Consider the following 19,937-nt stretch of genomic DNA (forward strand, 5'->3'; position numbering starts at 1 on the left):
AATTCAAGATAGAATTATTAAAAGTTTAGCTGGTGTAACATTGTTTTATAAAAAGGGAAATATACCATTTACTACTCAGAATTGGTGCTTTATAAATAGGAGGCACACTTATACATGTTTGTGCTATTCTAGACTATTCTGCACTATTCTGATTCAAGGGCAGAGACTAAGCCCAAACATTCCTTTAATTAGGCTTCCTTTATCAGTGAATTCAAATATTTACTAAAATTAGTTTCCCATTAAATCTGTCTCTAAAAATGATAATTAAAGCCATTCTTACATTGTAATATAGTTCAAGGCTAAGTAAAAAATTGGCCTCCTTGGACATTTTACTGGGATTTATTTTAAGGTTGCATTTTTTCCACTTCCTCTGCATAGGTAGACTCAATCCAGTGGAGGGGAAAAGAGTATTATAAGAAAGGTAGATCATTTATAAGTTTGATAAATGTTTAATTTAATACTGTAAAAATTTAAGAAAAAAATAATGTGGACTCTTTTCTAGCCATAGTTCAAAAGAGGCTAAAGAAGGAGAAGAAGGCAAAGAGAAAATTGCAGGAAGCACTTGAATTTGAGACAAAACGGCGTGAGCAAGCGGAACAAACACTGAAACAGGCAGCTTCAACAGATAGTCTCAGGGTCTTAAACGGTAAGAGGTGCATTTCTATGTGTTGCTAACTAACTTTCATTTTTCAATAGACAACTTAGACAAGTGTTTGTGGTTTTGTCTATATTTAGGTCCTGTCATTCGTTAAATTGTGCTCCTAGCACAATTTAATTGTGGTGTGAAGAAGAGTCACATGTGTTGAGGGAAATGTATTATTTCATAGGTGCTTCCATTGTTTTGTTGCTTAACTCCAGCATCTGGGACCTGGCATTGCCTCTCTGTTTAACCAAATCCGTCTCTACTGAAACATGATAAAATAGTAATCTGAGAACTCCCCAACCCCCATCCAGTTTATGAACAAATTTGTGTTATTTATCTATTCAAACAAATCTTTTGATAATTCTTATGGTTATAGTCTCTGTTCCACCTTTAAAAGATGACATCTATTTAGATAATTTTAATTTAGCACCAGAGTAAGAGGTCACTCTTTTTTTTTAAAGGACAATATTATCAAATGAAATGTGTGTCACTCTTACCTTTCTGTGCTTCTAGACTCGCTGACCCCAGAGATAGAAGCTGACCGCACTGGCGGCAGAACAGATGCTGAAAGGACAATACAAGGTAGGAATTTGCAAAAGGCTATAAATCTAGATCTTGCTGTATGAGTTTTTTCTCAGCTTTAGCCTGCTATTCAAGCATGTAGCCTACCATCTGGGCCACATCAAAACAAGTTCAAACAAGGTCAAGTTCATCTTGCTTGTTTATATGAGTGAATTCATTTTGTGCTGATAGATTTTCTTTAAATTAGCAGGTCATTTCTGTTTATACAGTGCAATTAAAAAGGAATAATTAATTTTAAACAATGTATGATTTCATCTTAGACACAGTGTGTTTTTATTGAATGCTTGAAGCCCAATCTAATGCAGGAAGGATTTATGTTCTATTCTATATATAAATAAAATCAAGAGTTAATCGAATAGGGAGTGCTAATCATTTGAAAATGTCTTCTCATTTTGTGATAGTTACTGTCAGGCACACACAAAATAGTCTAGTTGAATATTAACAATAAATAAGATTGTTTAATCCTGTGTGGATTTTTCAAATGTTCTGTATGCCATTATAGCCATTTTAATAAAACAAATCTGCTGAGCAAAATCATCAATAGAATACTAAAGGAAGTTGTATTATACACTCAGAGGAGCTAAATATATATATACATATATATTGCCAAGATCATTCTATGAGGAAAGGACAAAATTTGAAGGTAGCATCTATATTCTAATATCTATTCTATACAGGAAACTCAATCTAACTTCATGAATACAGAACAGTGAAAAAGAGCATTTATTTTCTATTTTAAATGAAGATGATTCTTCAAAGCAAAGCCCAAAATGATTAATTGCTATAATCCTCCCAATTGCTTTTATTTTGCATTTTAAACTCAATCATGTTGGGGTATTGTTTGACATTAATTGTGTTACTTAATCAGTTTCAAATGTGTCATTCTTGGTTTAGTGTAAAGGAAACATATCTTTTTAAAGTACCATATCTGCAATAAGTAAATATCAGAAACTTGAAACATTCCTAGAGAATGTTTTTTGCCTATGTTTATTTTACCTGAAAAACATGGTATTTTTTTTTTTTAAATACTAAGCCATGAACCATATGTTATTATGAGACATCTCCTTGGATATACAAGATTAATGGAATTGTAAATGTAGAAAAGACTTCATTTTTATGAGTCTTATGGATTTCAGCAAAATTATATATGTGTGTACATGTTATTAAAATCATAAGACTCTCTTGCATCTCTTTTAAAAATTACATACACATATTAACAAATTCCTAACAAAGCCAGTCCTCCCGATCAGAGCCAATACCTTAGTAAGGCCAATCTAAGCTAATAAAAGACAAAAAGGGTAATTGACCATACCTTCGCTACACTTCCCATTGGCTAATCAGGGCGATATGCAAATTAACTGCCAAGAAAGATGGTGTTTAACCTCCAACAAAGATGGCGGTTAATTTGCATACATAGGCACAATGATGGCAGGCGAAAGGGGAAGGATAGTGATTGGAAACCCAGGCAGCAGCCAAGAGCCAGGAGGCAGGGCAAAGGTGGCCCCCAGGGCCGCCTTTGCCCTGCCCCCTGGCCCTGGATCAGAGAACCGGGCCACCTTTGATTAGTGATCGGAGAAGCCGCTGCGATCCCACAGCAGGCAAAGGCGGCCTGCAGCCAGCCCCTGTGTGTGCCTGCCCCTGAGTCGCCGTGGTGATCCCAGAGCAGGAAAGGGCGGCCCCACCCTGGCCACAGCTCAAGGGAGAGTACAACACACAGTGGAGGCCAGGAGCCTGAGAGATCAACAGAGAGGGGCACCTGCTCCAAGCCTCCATGGTGTGGCTGGGGGAAGGCCCCCAGCAGCCACACACACACACACACACACACACACACACTCACACACATGGGACGCCTGCTCTGAGCCTCTGCTGCCAGACTGTGGCCATCAGTAGAACATTCACTGAGGGCTCCCGGACTGAGGGGCGGGCTGGGCTGAGGGAACACCACCCCCCAGTGCACGAATTTCATGCACCGGGCCTCTAGCGTAAAAATATCAGCCCTGGCTTGTGTGAGCAGGGGTTGGTTACTCATGCACTGACTTAGCTAATGTCCAAGAAAGCACATGAATCTCTAGTTAAATGTGATATATAAATTGCCTGGTGTCCACAGAATTCTCAAGATGGTAAGAAATCAATCTAAGAAAAATTATAGACAATATATTCTTGCACATAAATAGGAGATTTGTCATTAATATTAAGAAATATTTAGGCAATGATGAAAAATCTTTGCATAGTTGACATGATATATATTTTAAGAGTTTGCTATCAGAAATATTTTGGTCATCAATAAGGTTACAGTTATTATTATTTGAATCTTCAAAATTCACATATATTCAAATATATACTTTATTATGGATAAAATCTTGCTGTATGAGATTGAAATATTGAGTTTTCTTTCTAATGTGATTTGCTTACTCTGAGGAAACTTTTTAATCATAAATTGCCTTTTTATTTACTATTCAGAATGCTATCAGTTGGGCAACTTAGAAGACCTACCCAAATAAACTCATAATTAAGGAAACAAAACATTTGAACAAGTATACATAATAACTTTAAGCCAAATATAATGATTATGAGGTTATTTATTACTTTTGTTTAATTATAATATGAATCTTCATTCATTCATTCATTCATTCATTTATTCATTCATTAATCCAGACTGTCAATTGTAATGATGTTCCTCAAGTTTAATTTTCTTAAAATTGTTTAATGCACAGTTGGTTTTCAATAAGACTCTTAACTAATATTCATGATTTTAATTAGATATTATAAATTTTATCAACTGTAATTTTAAAAAAATACTGTACATGAATTTGTATTTCTGTGTGTTGGTTGCTAAAAAGTTATTTAACCAGCAGTTGAACTACCCAAGACTTTTAAAATACGACTGCAGCCGAGACCGGTTTGGCTCAGTGGATAGAGTGTCGGCCTGCGGCCTGAAGGGTCCCGGGTTCAATTCCGGTCAAGGGCATGTGCCTGGGTTGTGGGCACATCCCCAGTGGGGGATGTGCAGGAGGCAGCTAATCGATGTTTCTCTCTCATCGATATTTCTGGCTCTCTATCTCTCTCCCTTCCTCTCTGTAGAAAGTCAATAAAGTGTATTAAAAAAATAAAATAAAATAAAATAAATAAAATAAAATAAAATACGACTGCAAAGGGATCACCTTTTGCTACTCTAATTCCACTAAATAAGCTCATTTAGCCCTTTGAAGTTGTTTTAACTTTAGAAATGAAATCCATATATTTGGAAGCTAACAAACAGAACAAAATTAACTGTGAACAAAATAAATCAGAGGAAAAAGACTCTAGTTAAATTCCGAGTCTAAGCATAAGAATGGGAAAGGCAAAGAAGAAAGAACCAGAACTCATGACTGATTTGTGACATGGTCTGTGTCAGGCATTTGGGGAGCCATGAGCACCTGCTGCTTCACAGTTCAGGAGTGACACACGCACAGCCTCTTGCTCCCTTCATTTTTTCTCTGTGTCCCTGAGCCCAGGTGTTACGATAGTCTTTGTACTCTTTCTTGCTCCCAATCCAGCCATAACTGAAATTATTCTCTCTTCCAAAATAAACTCAACTTAATTAGGACAGACAAAGGAAACCCACATTTCTTCATGCTTGTCATGTATTTATTTTTAACATTTTGACAATTAAAAAATGCCACGCTTGGCCCAAGAGTCAGTTACCTAAGAGTCAGGCACTTCAATACTGCTCAAGTGCCAAGTCATTACCTCCTGTAAGCACCTCAGGTTAGACTAAATGTTGCCTTTTGGGCATTTAAGACCACAATTTCCGAAAAACTATAGAGGAGGGGAAGTGGAAACAAGAAAGCAGTTTAAAAAGTATTCCTGAGGAAAGACACCCTAAATTAATTACTTACCTTGATAAGTAAGATATATAAGCTCATACTACACAGGGATGAATTCATCATTGATACTTCTATTTATTTTTATTGATTGGTTGATTATAGAAAGAGAGGGAGGTAGAGAGAGAGAGAGACTTCAATTTGTTGCACCACCCATTTATGCATTCATTGGTTGCTTCTTGTATGCATCCTGACAAGAGTTAAAACCTGCAACCTTGGTGTAGCTGTATGACACTCTATCCAACTGAACTACCCGGCGAGGGCTTTGTTGCTAATAACGTGTCATAACTAACTCACAATTTATGAGTTTGCGGTGATATTACAAATAAAAAAACTAAAATACAAAAACTTGTCTTAAAAGCTGATATACATACTGATTAATGCTCTCATACCTTGAGTCTTACATGTCCTGATTTGTGTTGGAGTTTAAAATTTTTATTTTTAAGCTTTTTGTAAGATCTTTTGAATATATAGAGTCGATACAGTATGTATAAATACTCACTGAGCAATTTTTTGCACTAGACATTAAATATCCTCCAAACCCCTTACTGTATGTGTGGGTTACACATGCACACACTATATGCAGCCAATTCTGTCACTTGATGGCTCTCTTTAGCTAGGTCCTAGAGACTCTTTATTCTCCCTCCCGAAGCAACAGTATCCACCTAAATAACTTGTGTATCTTAACAACTTTAAAAACGATCTTCTCAGCCCATTCAGACATCTGTTAAGAGCACCAGATAATCTTCAACTTTTAATTGGCTGTCTCACTGCAAGGTCAAGGTCAGTGCACAAAACAGAAAGGATCCTCCCTCCCTTCCCCTGCGAAAACCTGTCTTCCTCCAATGCTCCCTCCCTATGGCGCCCTGATCTGTCCAATCAGGTATCCTCCTTAATATGTAATGAGGAGAGAGTCAGCTTGACATTTCCCTGCCACACCCTTTACACCTAATCACAAGTCTCCCCCCTTATGCTCTGTGCTTTTATTTCACTGGAATCCCCACCCCCTCCGAAAGCCTCACATGTTTCCCCCTTCCAGGCAGATTTGCCCTCTACTCTGCCTTTACTTACCCATCCTGAAGGTCTCATCTTAGAAGTTCCTGCCTTCAGGAATGCTTCCTAGACTCCACACCTGCCCTGGCAGCACCTCCCTCACCCCGGGATCTAGTTAAGACTCTTAGAGGTTCTGCACATACCTCTCACTTCACAAGTGCATGCTGTCCACTTATAGTTCCTTGTTCAAGTCTTCTTTCTCTCTGCAAGAAGCCAGCAGAGCATGAACCACACCACTATGACATGGGAGAATGGTGAATTAGGTCTGTTTTATCTGTGTGTTTTATAAATTTCCAAAATATCTACAAAGTTCACTTTTGAAATCGTACCTGTTCCTTTTTCTTTCTAAGTAAAAAAACTGTCCTTTTAAAACAAAGAGTAATTGTTAATCAAAGGGAAAGGGGGGTGGGAGGGGGTAGAGGTGGGTCAAGGGGGTGTAAATGGGGAAAGAAAGAGACTTTGCTTTAGGCAATGGGCACACGATGCAGTGTGCAGATGATTTTTTTTTTTGAATTGTACTCTTGAAATCTGTATGGTTTTGTGAACCAATGTCACCCCAATAAATTTAATAAAAACTAAGTAAATGTTAAAAATAAATTGAAATGTGGTCCACAGTTCCTCTGACATATTAGAATATCTGTAAGCTATGCTGACAAAATCTTGACTTCACTTGAAAGTACATCTCTTTTATTTACATCCGATGGCCATAAACAAAACTGTCTGGCTTTTCTTTTTTATTTATTTGTTTAAATTATATCAGATCATACAAAACCAAACATTCTTTCAAATTAAAGGACATGAAAGACTTCCTTCACATTAACAATCCTTTTTAATTTCTAATTTAAAAATATCTTCTTTCTTCTCCCTAGATAGTTGAAGATACATGTTTAATTTTAAAAATATTTATTTGTTCAACAAATATTTACTGAACACTGATGACATGCCAAGTACACTTGTGTTACTGCTTCAGCATTGGAAAAGAACTTTAAAAATTAATTAAATCTCTTTATTTTGCAAAAGCTTAGTGAGGGTACATGACTTCTTAAAAGGTTATACCATGAGTTAATGGGAGTTGGGAATATAACTTGGTTCAATTGCTTTTCACATCTCCTTATATTTTTCCTGATTGTTTTTAGACTAGGATTGTTACAATATTGCTCTTTTAAAATATGCATGCAGTTATTGTTACAGTAGCCTCCCCTTATCCTTATCTGCAGGGAATACATTTCAAGACTCACAATGCCTGAAACCCAGGATATTATCGAACCATTTTTTTTCATATATATACATACATATGCTAAAGTTTAATTTATAAATTAGACACAGTAATAGAGTAACAATAATAACTAATAATAAAATAGATGGGGGGGAACTCCTTAGCCTGGCCTGCACCCTCTCGCAGACCAGGAGCCCTAGGGGGATGTCTGACTGACATCCTTAGCACTGCCACGGAGGCAAGAGAGGCCCCCACCACCATCGTTGCACTCACAACCATGAGCCCAGCTTCTGGCTGAACAGCGCTCCCCCTGTGAGAGTGCACTGACCACCAGGGGGCAGCTCCTGCATTGAGTGTCTGCCCCCTGGTGGTCAGTGTGCATCATAGCGACCAATTGTTCCATTGTTTGGTCGATTTGCATATTAACCTTTTATGATATAGAATTGCAATTATGGTTATGTGATTCTGTCTCTCTGTCCCACTCTGTGATAACCAGTCTGATAACCTGCCGGGACTGACCAGCAGACCCTGAGCAATGGATGACTGGATTACTCTGACACACGTTTTTTGTGAAAGAGAGGCTAAGGGACTGCTTGGCTATAGGGATCAAACAGCCCTGTTTGCCTGACTCCTTAGGCTTTTATTGTAACAACAGCTTGAACTAAAATTAACTATTAGATACTATCAGCAGGGTAAGCATCCTTGAGGAGACACATGCTTCTACAAGGTTGTGTCTAAAGACTAAACATAGAGATTTCAATAAAACACCTGGGGGCTCGGAATTGTTTGGAAAAGTCAAGGCAGGGGCTGCCACCTTTGGCAAGGTCCTTCTAGAGGCCCCTGACCTTTCAGAGAATCCTCCTTACAGACTTTCCAACCAAGCCCCGTGCTTCCCCACAATAACCCAGACTGTTACTAAGTGACTAGTAGGCTAGTAGCATATATAGTATGGATATGCTATACAATGGAGTGATTCACTCCCAGGGTGGGACTAGCAGGAAGGTGCATGATTTCATCAGGCTACTCAAAATGGAGCACAATTTCAATATATGAATTGCTTATTTCTGGAATTTTTCATTTAATATTTTTGAACTGCTATTGGCCATGGGTAACTGAAAATTTCAGAAAGCAAAGCAGCAGTTTGGGGGAAGGGGGGAAAGACACCACATTATTTGTTTAGTAACTCACAGCTCCAAGGTATTATAGCGCAGGTCATTCTTAAGAGTAAAAATTATTCTTTTCTCAGGCTTTTAAAAATTAAATCAAGTATTGCAATACTCAATGAATTTCTTAGTAATATATTTTTTTAGACTTAATGATATTACAAAGTGGGAGTACTCACTTATTAAAATAATGAGGTGGAGTAGGAATTGATATTTATTGGGCCTTTCCTGTACATTCTAATTTAAAGGTGAGATAACTAAAGCTCAGAGTGGCTAACTAACATTCTCACATTTGTACTATGAATTAATGGGGTTGCTGGCGTTTGATTCTATATTGATGACTCCCCTCTTTCAAATTGTTGTTCTTTCCTCCATGCTTTGTTGTCTGAATTTACATGTCTCTCTCCTAGGATAACTTCTTGAAGCGCCATTACTCATTTTTAGATAGTTAGCACATTACTCCAAAAGTTCAAAATAGTCTACGGACAGCTACTTAGGAATGATATACATTTGGGGGAAAATATTTTTCCTTTCCAGTTTCTTTTTTTACTTTTTCATTAGCCATCATACCTACATAAAATGTTCATAGACACTTCAGACACACTGGGGGAAAATCTCACTTTAAGTGAAGAAAATAAACTGGCAATATGAGAAATTAATAATTTTTAGATAAAAGACTTATCTACATTAATTAGCATGCAATGAATAAATTTAAAATCAGACACAGATCCAATTTTAATTTAATGTAAGACATTTGGAAAGCTTCTTCATTCCTTGTGCAGTGTGTGGTTGAACAGAATCTATATATATAAAGCCTAAGCGACCGTTAGGATGAGCGACCAGAATGACCAGTCGATCAGTCACTATGATGCACACTGACCACCAGGGGGCAGACATTCAATGCAGGAGCTGCCTCCTGGTGGTCAGTGCACTCCCACAGGGGGAGCGCTGCTCAGCCAGAAGCCAGGCTCATGGCAGGCGAGCGCAGCTGCGGTGGCGGGAGCCTTTCCCGACTCCATAGCAGTGTTACCAAGCAGTGGCAGGAGGCGGAGCGGGCCAGCATGAGCGTGAGTGGCACAGCGCCGGCTCAGGCTCCTCCCTGTCTGCCCGCCACTTAGCACCTGTGAGGATTGGGCCTAAACCAGCAGTCGGACATCCCTGTAGGGGTCCCAGATTGCAAGAGGGCACAGGCCAGGCTGAAGACCTCCCTCCCCCATGCACAACCAGGCCTCTAGTTTATATATATAAAAGCCTAAGTAACCTTTACGACCAGTCGACTGTTCAACCGGTCACTATGATGCACACTGACCACCAGGGGGCAGACATTCAATGCAGGAGCTGCCCCCTGGTGGTCAGTGTGCTCCCACAGTGGGAGTGCTGCTCAGCCAGAAGCCGGCCTCATGGCTGGCAAGCGCAATTTCGGTGGTGGTGGGAGCCTCTCCTGCCTCCGCAGCAGTGCTACCGAGAGAAGCGGCGGCGGTGGGGCTGGAATAAACAGCCCTGGCTCAGGCTCCTCTCCGCCACCTGCCACTTTCCACACTGCTACATCACTCAGGGGATGTCAGACTGCCAGTTTTGGCCTGATCCCCACAGGCTGGCCTACGGGGATTGGGCCAAAACCAGCAGTCCGACATCCCCTGAGGGGTCCTGGATTGCGAGAGGGTGCAGGCCAGGCTGAGGGACCCCACCTGTGCACAAATCCAATCCGTGCACCGGGCTTCTAGTTACTAAATGATATCCCAAGACTTTTACACTATAATAGGCTTAAATGGAACCTTACTTAAACATCACTTGTGAGTTATTTATGAAAGTAGTGTATAAATTTGATTTCATATGCATATATTTATTTCTAATTCTTAAAGGAAGACCTATAAATATAATGCAAGAGTGGAAGTTTTCTGACTCTGTAGAATCGAGCAATGAAAAGTGCTAGGAGTCAGGTCTAAATTCAGATCTCAACTCTACTCTTTTTTTTTCTTTAGTAATTGCTTAACATCAGAGGGTTATTATAAATATTAAATAAAATAATCCATGTAAAACACTTAACACACACTACGCAATAGTAGGCACACAGTTAAGTTTTAACTGTTAATATTAAATCTTATTACTTTGCGCTTATTTATAGTGCCTAGCAACTGGTAAGCACTGAAGCTATTATTACTCTAACATATACATTACTTTTTTTTTCAGAAATTTGGTCTTTATTTATAATATAATGTTGATTTAGTTTCATATTAAAGTTTTTGCAGAAATTTACAAGAATTTTTTTGTTACCTGAACTTAATTTTCAATATTTAAAGATGTCTTTATTTAGCTTAAAAGGGAGATCCTTTCGACTAAAAAACAACAACAAGGGGAGGGTATGCTTTAAATTGATTTCTGGGCTGCCTGCAGTACATATTGACTATTGTTTATTCACTTACAAATATGTAATCACCATAGGGTTTACCTCCAACTATTTTTCTTGATCTTAAAAAAAATAATAAAATTACATTACTATGAACAAAACTAAACAATAATACATTTACTCTAGTCTCTTGGAACTGGTTTCTGGTGTTTGGCAGCATTTCAATACAGCTAATCAATTTAAGACAGCATTGATTAAGTTGAACAAAAGATGATATTGACTGCAGGCAGTAACCAGTAAATAGGCTAATGTTCCATAGTTATCACAGGTCATTGTTAACTACTCATTTAACTTGACAGAGTTATTATTATTAAATATAAAGTCTCAGAGATACTAATTTTTTTAATATTTTATAAACTTTTAGAGAAGTGTTCTTTTAATTTCATTATAAGCATTTTCATTCTTTTAAGAAATATACAAAACACTAAATCTTGTTTTTGAATATAGGTAGATATGCTTAGACTCAATGTTGAAGGCTTCTTAAAGGTTTTGTTGGAAATGACTTTTTATGTAATTTAAACTAATTATACATGAACTTAGACATAGTGGGCAGTGAAGTTTGAAGTTGTTCAAAACAGTCACAAGATGTAATTCATTATAATTATTATTACATAAAATTATTTCCAGTGTATTATTTAATAGAGTTAATTTTCTGGTTCTTATATAAAAAGCATGATTGTCATTATTTTATGTTTGTGTTGAGTTATGACATGTGAGGCTTTGTGATTTGATTTCAATTCTTATTTTATTAAATATTAGGAAAATTAAGGCAAAATGATTGGGCTTAGTTTGTAATTTGTTAAAATAAATTTTTCTGGTAAAAGTAATATAATATGTGATCAGTACTATGAGAGTTTAAGGGAGATAAGGAATATCAGGAATAATGAATTTCATTTAGAAGTTTCAAGAGGGGTAATGGACTTTCGTACAACTAAATTGTTTTTTAAGTATTAAAGAGAGCAGTTATCAATGGAAAATATAATAATGTTTTGCTAACATGGATATAATTGAAGAATTGAATTAAATTGGTATGTTCATGAACATATTTGTGGTTTAAATACTGTATGAAGACCATTATCAAAGAATAGTGACAAATGGAAATTGGGAAAGATATTATCAGGGGGCCCTAAAAATCAATGCTAGATCCATTTTGATTTAACATTATAATTAGTGATATGGAAAAGTGGTTAAACCGAGCATATCAATGAAATGCATAGATAATCTTAATTTAGAAGTAGATAATTTAGAAATTTCAGGCTGAATAAAATGAGATTACCTTTGTAAGAAAGAAAATTTGATTTTAAGATCTGTTTTTTAGTAAATACTAAGAAGCTCCACAAATATCAATGATAGTATATGTCCACTTAACACTGTTCATATTACCCTATACTGACAGTGCTTGGCTGCAGAACAAAAAAAAGTGGCATAGAATAGGTATAAAATAAGCCTCTGTCATTTAAACTTTATATGTTTTTATTGATGATACTTTTAATTATTGTAACTAAATAGACAGTTTAGCAAATTGGTTTTTTATTGTGGTCAACATTATTTTTTTATTTTCTTTTTAGGCAGTATATAATTATCTTTAGATTTAAGGAAAATTTATTTAAAATAAGTTTTCATTTTGAGCCATTTGTAATCTTCATTATTAAGTGAAATGTAGGTGGTCACTTTAGCCAATTAATTTGCTGACTAAAGATCTTAAGTAGAAAATGTGTATAATGTCTACCAAAGCTGAATGAAGAAGGTTACCATTTGGAAATATAGATTAGTGGTCATATTCATAAAATCTGCTTTCTCTTTTTGTAACCACCCTTAAACAGTAAAACTACACTGGCCATCTAAAATAACCCTTAATAAATATAGAGAATGACTACTTTAAGAATAAGTGCAATTTTTAAAATATTTTTGAGAAATGTCATTTATACTTTAAGGGTTACAAAAGTCATAAGCTATTTAAGTTACATAAAAAGAACCATCATTCTTAAAGTATATTCACTAAACTACAGGATTTGTATGAAACAAATAAAATATTGCTATATACACCCATGGTGACAGAAAGTATGTTATCAATTTTGATAGCAGGTATATGTTTAGACATTTATGATATATAACACCCTTTGCTTTAAAATTTCCTTTAGAAAAAATAAAACATCAGTTAGACTACAAATGTAAAATGCTTATGGTGCATTATCCCACCTCCCATGATTAGGGAGAGAATGCAGACATGCCACAATAATGCTTTTTATTTCTACTGTTTGAACCATATTAATGAGAACATCATTTTTGAGAACTAATTATTTCTATTTGTCTTGTGTCACACTTTCTAATTCCCCTATATTAGCACAGCCAAAGCAAATTAATTGCTTTTCCAGCAGTTGAACCTTGTCCAAGAATGAGCTCACATTCCCTTCCAGTTTCCCTGTTTCTGGGAGTGCATTGTGTCAGAATTTCTCTGGATACTAAACATAGTCTAGAGAATATCTTTACAGATTTCTGTGCGCTCACTTGATGAAATTTATAAGTTTAAGTGACCCGCCAGGAAAGATAAAGTTCTTAGCTGCAAGATTATACATCAAAACAGTTAAAGTGAAATTAAAATTAAATGAATGAATCTCACTGAAGCAAAAAAAGCAGTAATTAATGGTTCCCTTAATTGTCTTCATAAAATATTTGCATGGGTCTAATTTGCATAATTTGCATGTATTAATTAATCTTTCAAAGGAATTTTGTGCTGAGAGAAGCCAAAAAATCTCTTTGTTTTATTTAACATCTAATGAAATATTTATCTTCTTTAATGAACTTCTCATCTTCATTAAAATAAAAATTGCACAAGTTTGTATGTTTTAAATGTTTTTATAATTGAAGTATTCAAAAACTCTCTTTTGATTTGCAACAGCTGAAAAACAAACACATTACTTACCATTCGGTATCATCTCAAAATAGCAATATTTTTTTAAAAGAAAACCTAATTTTACTTTCTCAAATGTGGCAAAGCATTTGGTGAATAAATATAATGATTTAGTGTTAAAAGTACGATTTACAAAAGCCTGGTCATTTCTCTTAATGGCAGTGTTATGTTTATGACTGAAATAGTAGGTAACAAGTGGGAATACATGAGAATCAGTATGTTTAATTGTTTGGGAAATGGTTCATTAGTTGAAAATATTTTAGTTGGTTGAAATAAATTCATCCATTAAAATCCAAAATGTCCATTTGCTATTTTTAACAATTCCTAGATTGACTGACAATATTTTCAACTTTATTCTAAATCTGTCTGCTGGAGATTTGCAGCCAGAGTTTGTCCTCTCACAAACTAAGAGATCACAGCAAAACTCAAGACATGCCTTAAAAGTGATGAAATCCAAAATGTTATCAAGTGCCAAGTGGTACATATTCAAGAGAACTAAATAAGAATCTGTGGAGACTAAAGATATATATATAGGGGCCCGGTGCACTAGAGGCCCGGTGCACGAATTCATGCACCAGTGGGGTCCCTTGGCCTGGCCTGCAGGATCAGGGTGAAACTGGCTCTCCAACTTCCCCTGAGGGGTCTCAGATTGCAAGAGGGTTCAGGCCAGGCCAAGGGACCCCACCGGTGCACAAACGGGGCTGGAGAGGGACCGCAGGAGGGCTCCAGGGACCCCAGCAGCAAGCTAACCTACAGGTTGGAATATCTGCCCCCGGGTGGTCAGTGCACATCATAGCGAGCAGTTGAGTGGCCTTAGCATATCATTAACATTTTATGCTTTGATTGGTTGAACGGACTACTGGACACTTAGCATATTAGGCTTTTATTATATAGGAGGTATATATATATATATATATATATATATATAGTAGGAAATTGTTTATCTGTAAATAGTATTCATTTTGATTTAGCAGAGATGGGCATCAAAAAACATTTCTTACAAAGAAGAACACCAACTAATGTTTCTAAAGCAATTTGAAGTTTGCTCAGCCTTTTCTCAAATGTTATTTTATGATCCTCACGCATGCCCATTTTATACTATTTGAGAAAACTGAGGTGCATAGAGGTAAGCAAAGTGCTTGGAAGCAAACTGAATTCAGGATCTCGTGTCCCTTTAACTCCATATACTTTTCTTCTGCATGATATCCATTTCTTATGATAATTTATGAAGTGGCTATAAATGCCTAAATATTAAACTAGATAAGGAGGGTGGCATAAATTTATAAAGATTAAGATTCAAAATGCAAATATATAGTTTTTTCCATGTCAAGTTTAGTAATGTGATAAAGTCAATTCCATTGACTTGGGTTTTCTGTAGGATTTATTTTTAGGGAAGTTAAAAGGCATTTCCATTAGACAACAGTTATTTCTTAGCCCTGCAACTGCTCTCATAATTTACAAATTCTCATGAAGTTTTCTCTAATATAAAAAGGAAAATAAAGTCATTAGGTTACAAAGATTATTATTAATAAGTTACAAAATAAATGTCAATGCATATTTTCTCTAGCATTAACATTGATAATTTGTTTAAATAACTGAGTTCTAAAAAATTAAAATTAGCATTAGGATGAGTCAGGCCTAGGAGAGCACTGGTAAACTGAGAGCCAGAGTCTAATGTCAACACTTCTGTTCGTTAGTGTTGTCACCACCCTGATAACTCACTTTAACTACTAAGATCTGCTCTAAGTGTCAATTGCAGAGACATCTAATTTTTCATTAGTATACACACACACACACACACACACACACACACACACACGGTGTGTCCATGGTCCACTGTGGATGCATGTATTCTGGAATCAGACTACTTGGGATCAAATCTCCACACTGCTATTTATTATCTGTACACCACTGAGTGTGTAAATCAAACTTTCTGATTTTTTGGGTTCCTAATCTATAAAACACAAGTAATGATCATAATATCCACCTGACAGAATTGTATGGGGATTAAGTGAATGAATATATAGAAAGAGCTTAGGACAGCACCTGGTAGAGGCTAACTTATAGTAAGAATGTGCTATTTTTACAATTCTGCACAAGTTTAATGTAATGGTACTTGCAATAGTGTTCACTAGTGGTAAAAATTAAATAATTTTTGAAATGAAAACAAAAATTTTAATACAATGTATAATTTTTCCTATGTGGTACTTGCTTTTTCTTTTAGCATGTTCTGAGGTGGAAAATAAAAATTATATTTACCAGATTTTCCAAAGCATTAAAAAATTAATGACAGAGTGTGAATTGAAATATTTATGTCAATCTAAGCAACATGGGTTAAGGAGATTTATTTGCAGCCATGTATTCTGTATTATTATTCATCTCTTTCCAAATTAAGTAAAAGATAAACCCATTATTTTTTTTACTCATTTAAAATGGAAGCATAAGAGCCTCTTAATTTTTTTATTATATTTTGGCAAATTTCTCTTAATATGGTTTGTATTCTCATAGAGTGTGGAGTAGCTACAGACTCTCCTAATTCATATATAATCATACTCCAGAGATAGTAAATCTCCAAACATAGTTCCACTTAAGCTTACTAATTACACCTATAAAACGATGAATGATGGCTACAAATTATTGGATCTGACTCTCATTCTTTATTTATTTCTCCCTGGGAGAAAGAGACTGGATGGGGAGGTTTTAGATCATAAATTATTCCCATACATAATCACGTGTGTTGTGTTTTACTTTGATATTGCATACTGTGGTTTTACATTTACTTATGGAATTCCCATTTTAACAGATTAAAAATTAATTATTTGATTTTCATGATAAAATTATATTTACTCGTATTAGTAATTTCAATTTCTGTATTTTTTAATGACTTATACTGTTTTATATAATTTCAAGCTATCTTGTTCCAAGTTATCAGTCTTTTGATTGTTTTTTATAAATTTTTCCAGAAAAGTCATACAAAATGTTACAGTCTAAACCTATCCTTAATAAAGTTTGGAAATAAAGAGAAATTTTACAAATGAAAAATGTAGATTAGATATGAGTCAGCAGGAATGGAAAGTATATTTCTCTTCAAAACACAACAGATGGTTCTGGGTTCTAGCCAACTGTTGCCCAAATGGGATTATAAGCTCAGTACTATCATATTTGTTTTCTGAGGGAACTCAGAAATACACATTTTTATGTAAAATTACATATTTTTGAAAAAAGTACTGTTGAAGCCTGAATAAGATATTACCTTTTATGAAACAGAAAAAGAAAAGTTTTCTCAACTCAAAATAGAACCCGTCATATATCAGGTATTAACACATAAACCAAATTGAAAATAGAAATTAAGTCACAAGTAAAGAGAACGGCTCTCTTAGCTTTTCGGAATGAATACAATTTCCCCTAACTACCTTTAATTCAGACATCCTTTAGAAATAATATTTTGAGGCCCACTCCTCAAATCTTCCTTCAAAAGTGTGCAATTCAGATTAATTCCATTGTGTTAGGCATGGAAGTGATATGGTTACTGCACATAATTAAAATGTCCAATTTTTTAATCTTTTAAATTATAATTGTACTTCTTAAATTATTAGGATGAGAACCATTTAAAGACATTGCAGGAGGTACTTTAAAAGTTGTTGAATTACATAATATAGCTCATAGGCTTGTATTTTCCAAAAAAATTCAGAGCCAATCTTGGCTAATGTATCCAAGTCTCAATGAATGAAAAGGGTGAAATAAATCTGGTAAATAAAAAGAAAATTGTTAATGGCACAGCCATTATCCAACTACTTATGGTCTATTTTTGGAATAATTTTTTTATAATCCTTCTTAACTTTCCTGGGTGAGACTTTATTGAAATACGATATAATTCAATAACTTCCCAAGGGTTACCAGCATCAGAATCAAAATGTGGCTATAAAAACTATTTCTCCATATCATTTTGTTCCTTATTTGTAGATATTTTATTGCAATTTTACAATGACAACTTAGAGTGCAGACAAAATTCAGCTGTGTACCTACTGATACAGTAAGTGAGGGCAGGTGGCCCATTGCACTGGACTCATTCAGGTTCACATTAGACAGAAACTTCTTCTGTGGCTTTCAAAAAATTACCATTGTCAAGTCCAGGTCCAGGGCAAGAACTTGCATGCATATATGCATAACCCGGGGACACAGATAATAGGCCTGGGGCAGGGATGGGGGTGGCTAGACGAGGTTCATGGGAGAAAAAGAAGATATATGTAATACTTTCAACAATGAAGATATTTTTTAAAAAAGAAACGATGGCTAACACTACAACATTTCAACCATCCAAAAAGAAGTATAAAGTCACTCAAGAATATGAGCTATTGTGTTAACAATAGAACAAACTTCATTTTGATTTGAAGCTGGTAATAGCATATAGCAGTTCCCACATTTTCTCATCTCATAATTTCACATCCACAACAAAACTGTCAACTGACTAATTCCAAAAATACTGAAAGCATTTATCTACACAGTGAAAATCTTATGAAAATTAATGCTGGAGAGATTATAAATAAACACCAAAGTTAGGTGAATATTTTAGAGATTTATATACTTAAGTGCCAGGATAGATTTTTTTAAGTCACATACAAATTGATTTCCTAAATTAATGTTTAAATATTTAGTTGGTAGATAATTGCCTACTTTGATATCAAATTTATTTCTTGGTTGCCTTGTTTTGAATAGTATTTCAATGTGTGATTGTATTCCTTTGTGAGAAAATTAGAACATAGGCATCTATTTAAACCTAACAATTCACATAGGGAGGCTGTGAATTATCACAATTCAGTAGGCTTCTTTGCATGTTATTTTTACAAAACAAAGAAAAAAAAACCTTTCTAATTATTCTCTTAATGTTAAAAATTTATATTCAACAGAGGTGAAATATTATGTTATCATTCCAAAGCTATGGGCTTTTAGATTTAACACTTGGAGTGATGAAATATTAGGGAATAAGTATGCATTAAATTTTAGCAATATTTAATGTGATAAATGGCTGTGTAGTATCCTTAAAGTCTTGAAAAATAATGACTTTGATTATTGTGTTTTACTATTGGCATATGTATAACTTCTGAATAAAATGAGTTAGCAATGTGACAAACTTACATTGTGAATATATAAAACCAGACGTCTTTTTTGTTTGTTTTTGGCTTTGATTTTAGTTTCTTCTTTAGTGTGGTACTGTCTTCTCCCTCTTTATGCCACTAACTGGATGTTTACATTTTCATGTGGTTACACTAATTAATAAAAAATATAAAGTGATATCATGAAGGAAGTTTTAGAAGCTCCAAATCATGAAATTGAAGTTATAATTGTCAGGATTGCTGTTTTCATTTTCATGTATGTATTTTTCATCTGATCTCTCTTCTTGAAACCCCTCTGACCACCACAAATGTATGAAATCTTTATTGCACTGTAGAATAAAAATAAACAACAACAAAAATCATAGATGAACATGCTCCTCCAACATGGTTTCTAATATGCTTATCAATGGCCTTTTCTGGGAGTCATCACATGAAGAGTTTGGGATAACAGAATTTTAAAATAGCTGTGAAAAATGAAAATATATTTAAATATATATATATATATATATATATATATATATATATATTCTCTTGAATTTTCAAAATCCATGTTTAGTATTTTAAAAACTCCAAAAATCCTGCGTTAAAGTCCTACATTAAAGTAAAAAAATGTCTTGCATTAATTGCAATATATTTGACTGGGAAGTTAAACTAGCATTTCCTAAAATCATCTGACTACAAAATCAATGTATTGAATTAAATGTATTAATATCTCATGGAATGAAATTTGGCACACTGTTTATTGTAACTAGTTCTTGTTAAATCTATCTGTTGTAACCAATTCACTTTAGCAATGCTTATATACTTAAGTAGGGCCAGAATAAAGGCAGAAGAAATTATACCTTTCCTAAATAATTCATCATCTAGTACAGGCATACAGAAATAATTTTAATAAAATACATGTAGAGTTAGTTCAGGGGGTAGTAGAAACTATAGGTCAAATTGTATTTCTATATCAATATGAAATATTTAGACATTACATTAA

General features: G+C 34.9%; 1 protein-coding gene across 1 annotated transcript in view; it reads left to right on the forward strand.

Moving 5' to 3' along the window:
• Nucleotides 1–19,937, forward strand: part of DACH1 (dachshund family transcription factor 1) — a 437,658-nt gene that overhangs the window by 393,572 nt on the left and 24,149 nt on the right. The window contains exons 9-10 of the mRNA XM_070408964.1: nt 503–646; nt 1,157–1,225. Coding sequence (XP_070265065.1) covers nt 503–646; nt 1,157–1,225 — 213 coding nt within the window. The remainder of the gene's footprint in view (nt 1–502; nt 647–1,156; nt 1,226–19,937) is intronic.

This window comes from Myotis yumanensis, unplaced genomic scaffold (assembly GCF_028538775.1).
Source record: "Myotis yumanensis isolate MYYU_CA2020_CCGP unplaced genomic scaffold, mMyoYum1.0.hap1 SCAF_3, whole genome shotgun sequence".
Lineage (NCBI taxonomy): Eukaryota > Metazoa > Chordata > Mammalia > Chiroptera > Vespertilionidae > Myotis > Myotis yumanensis.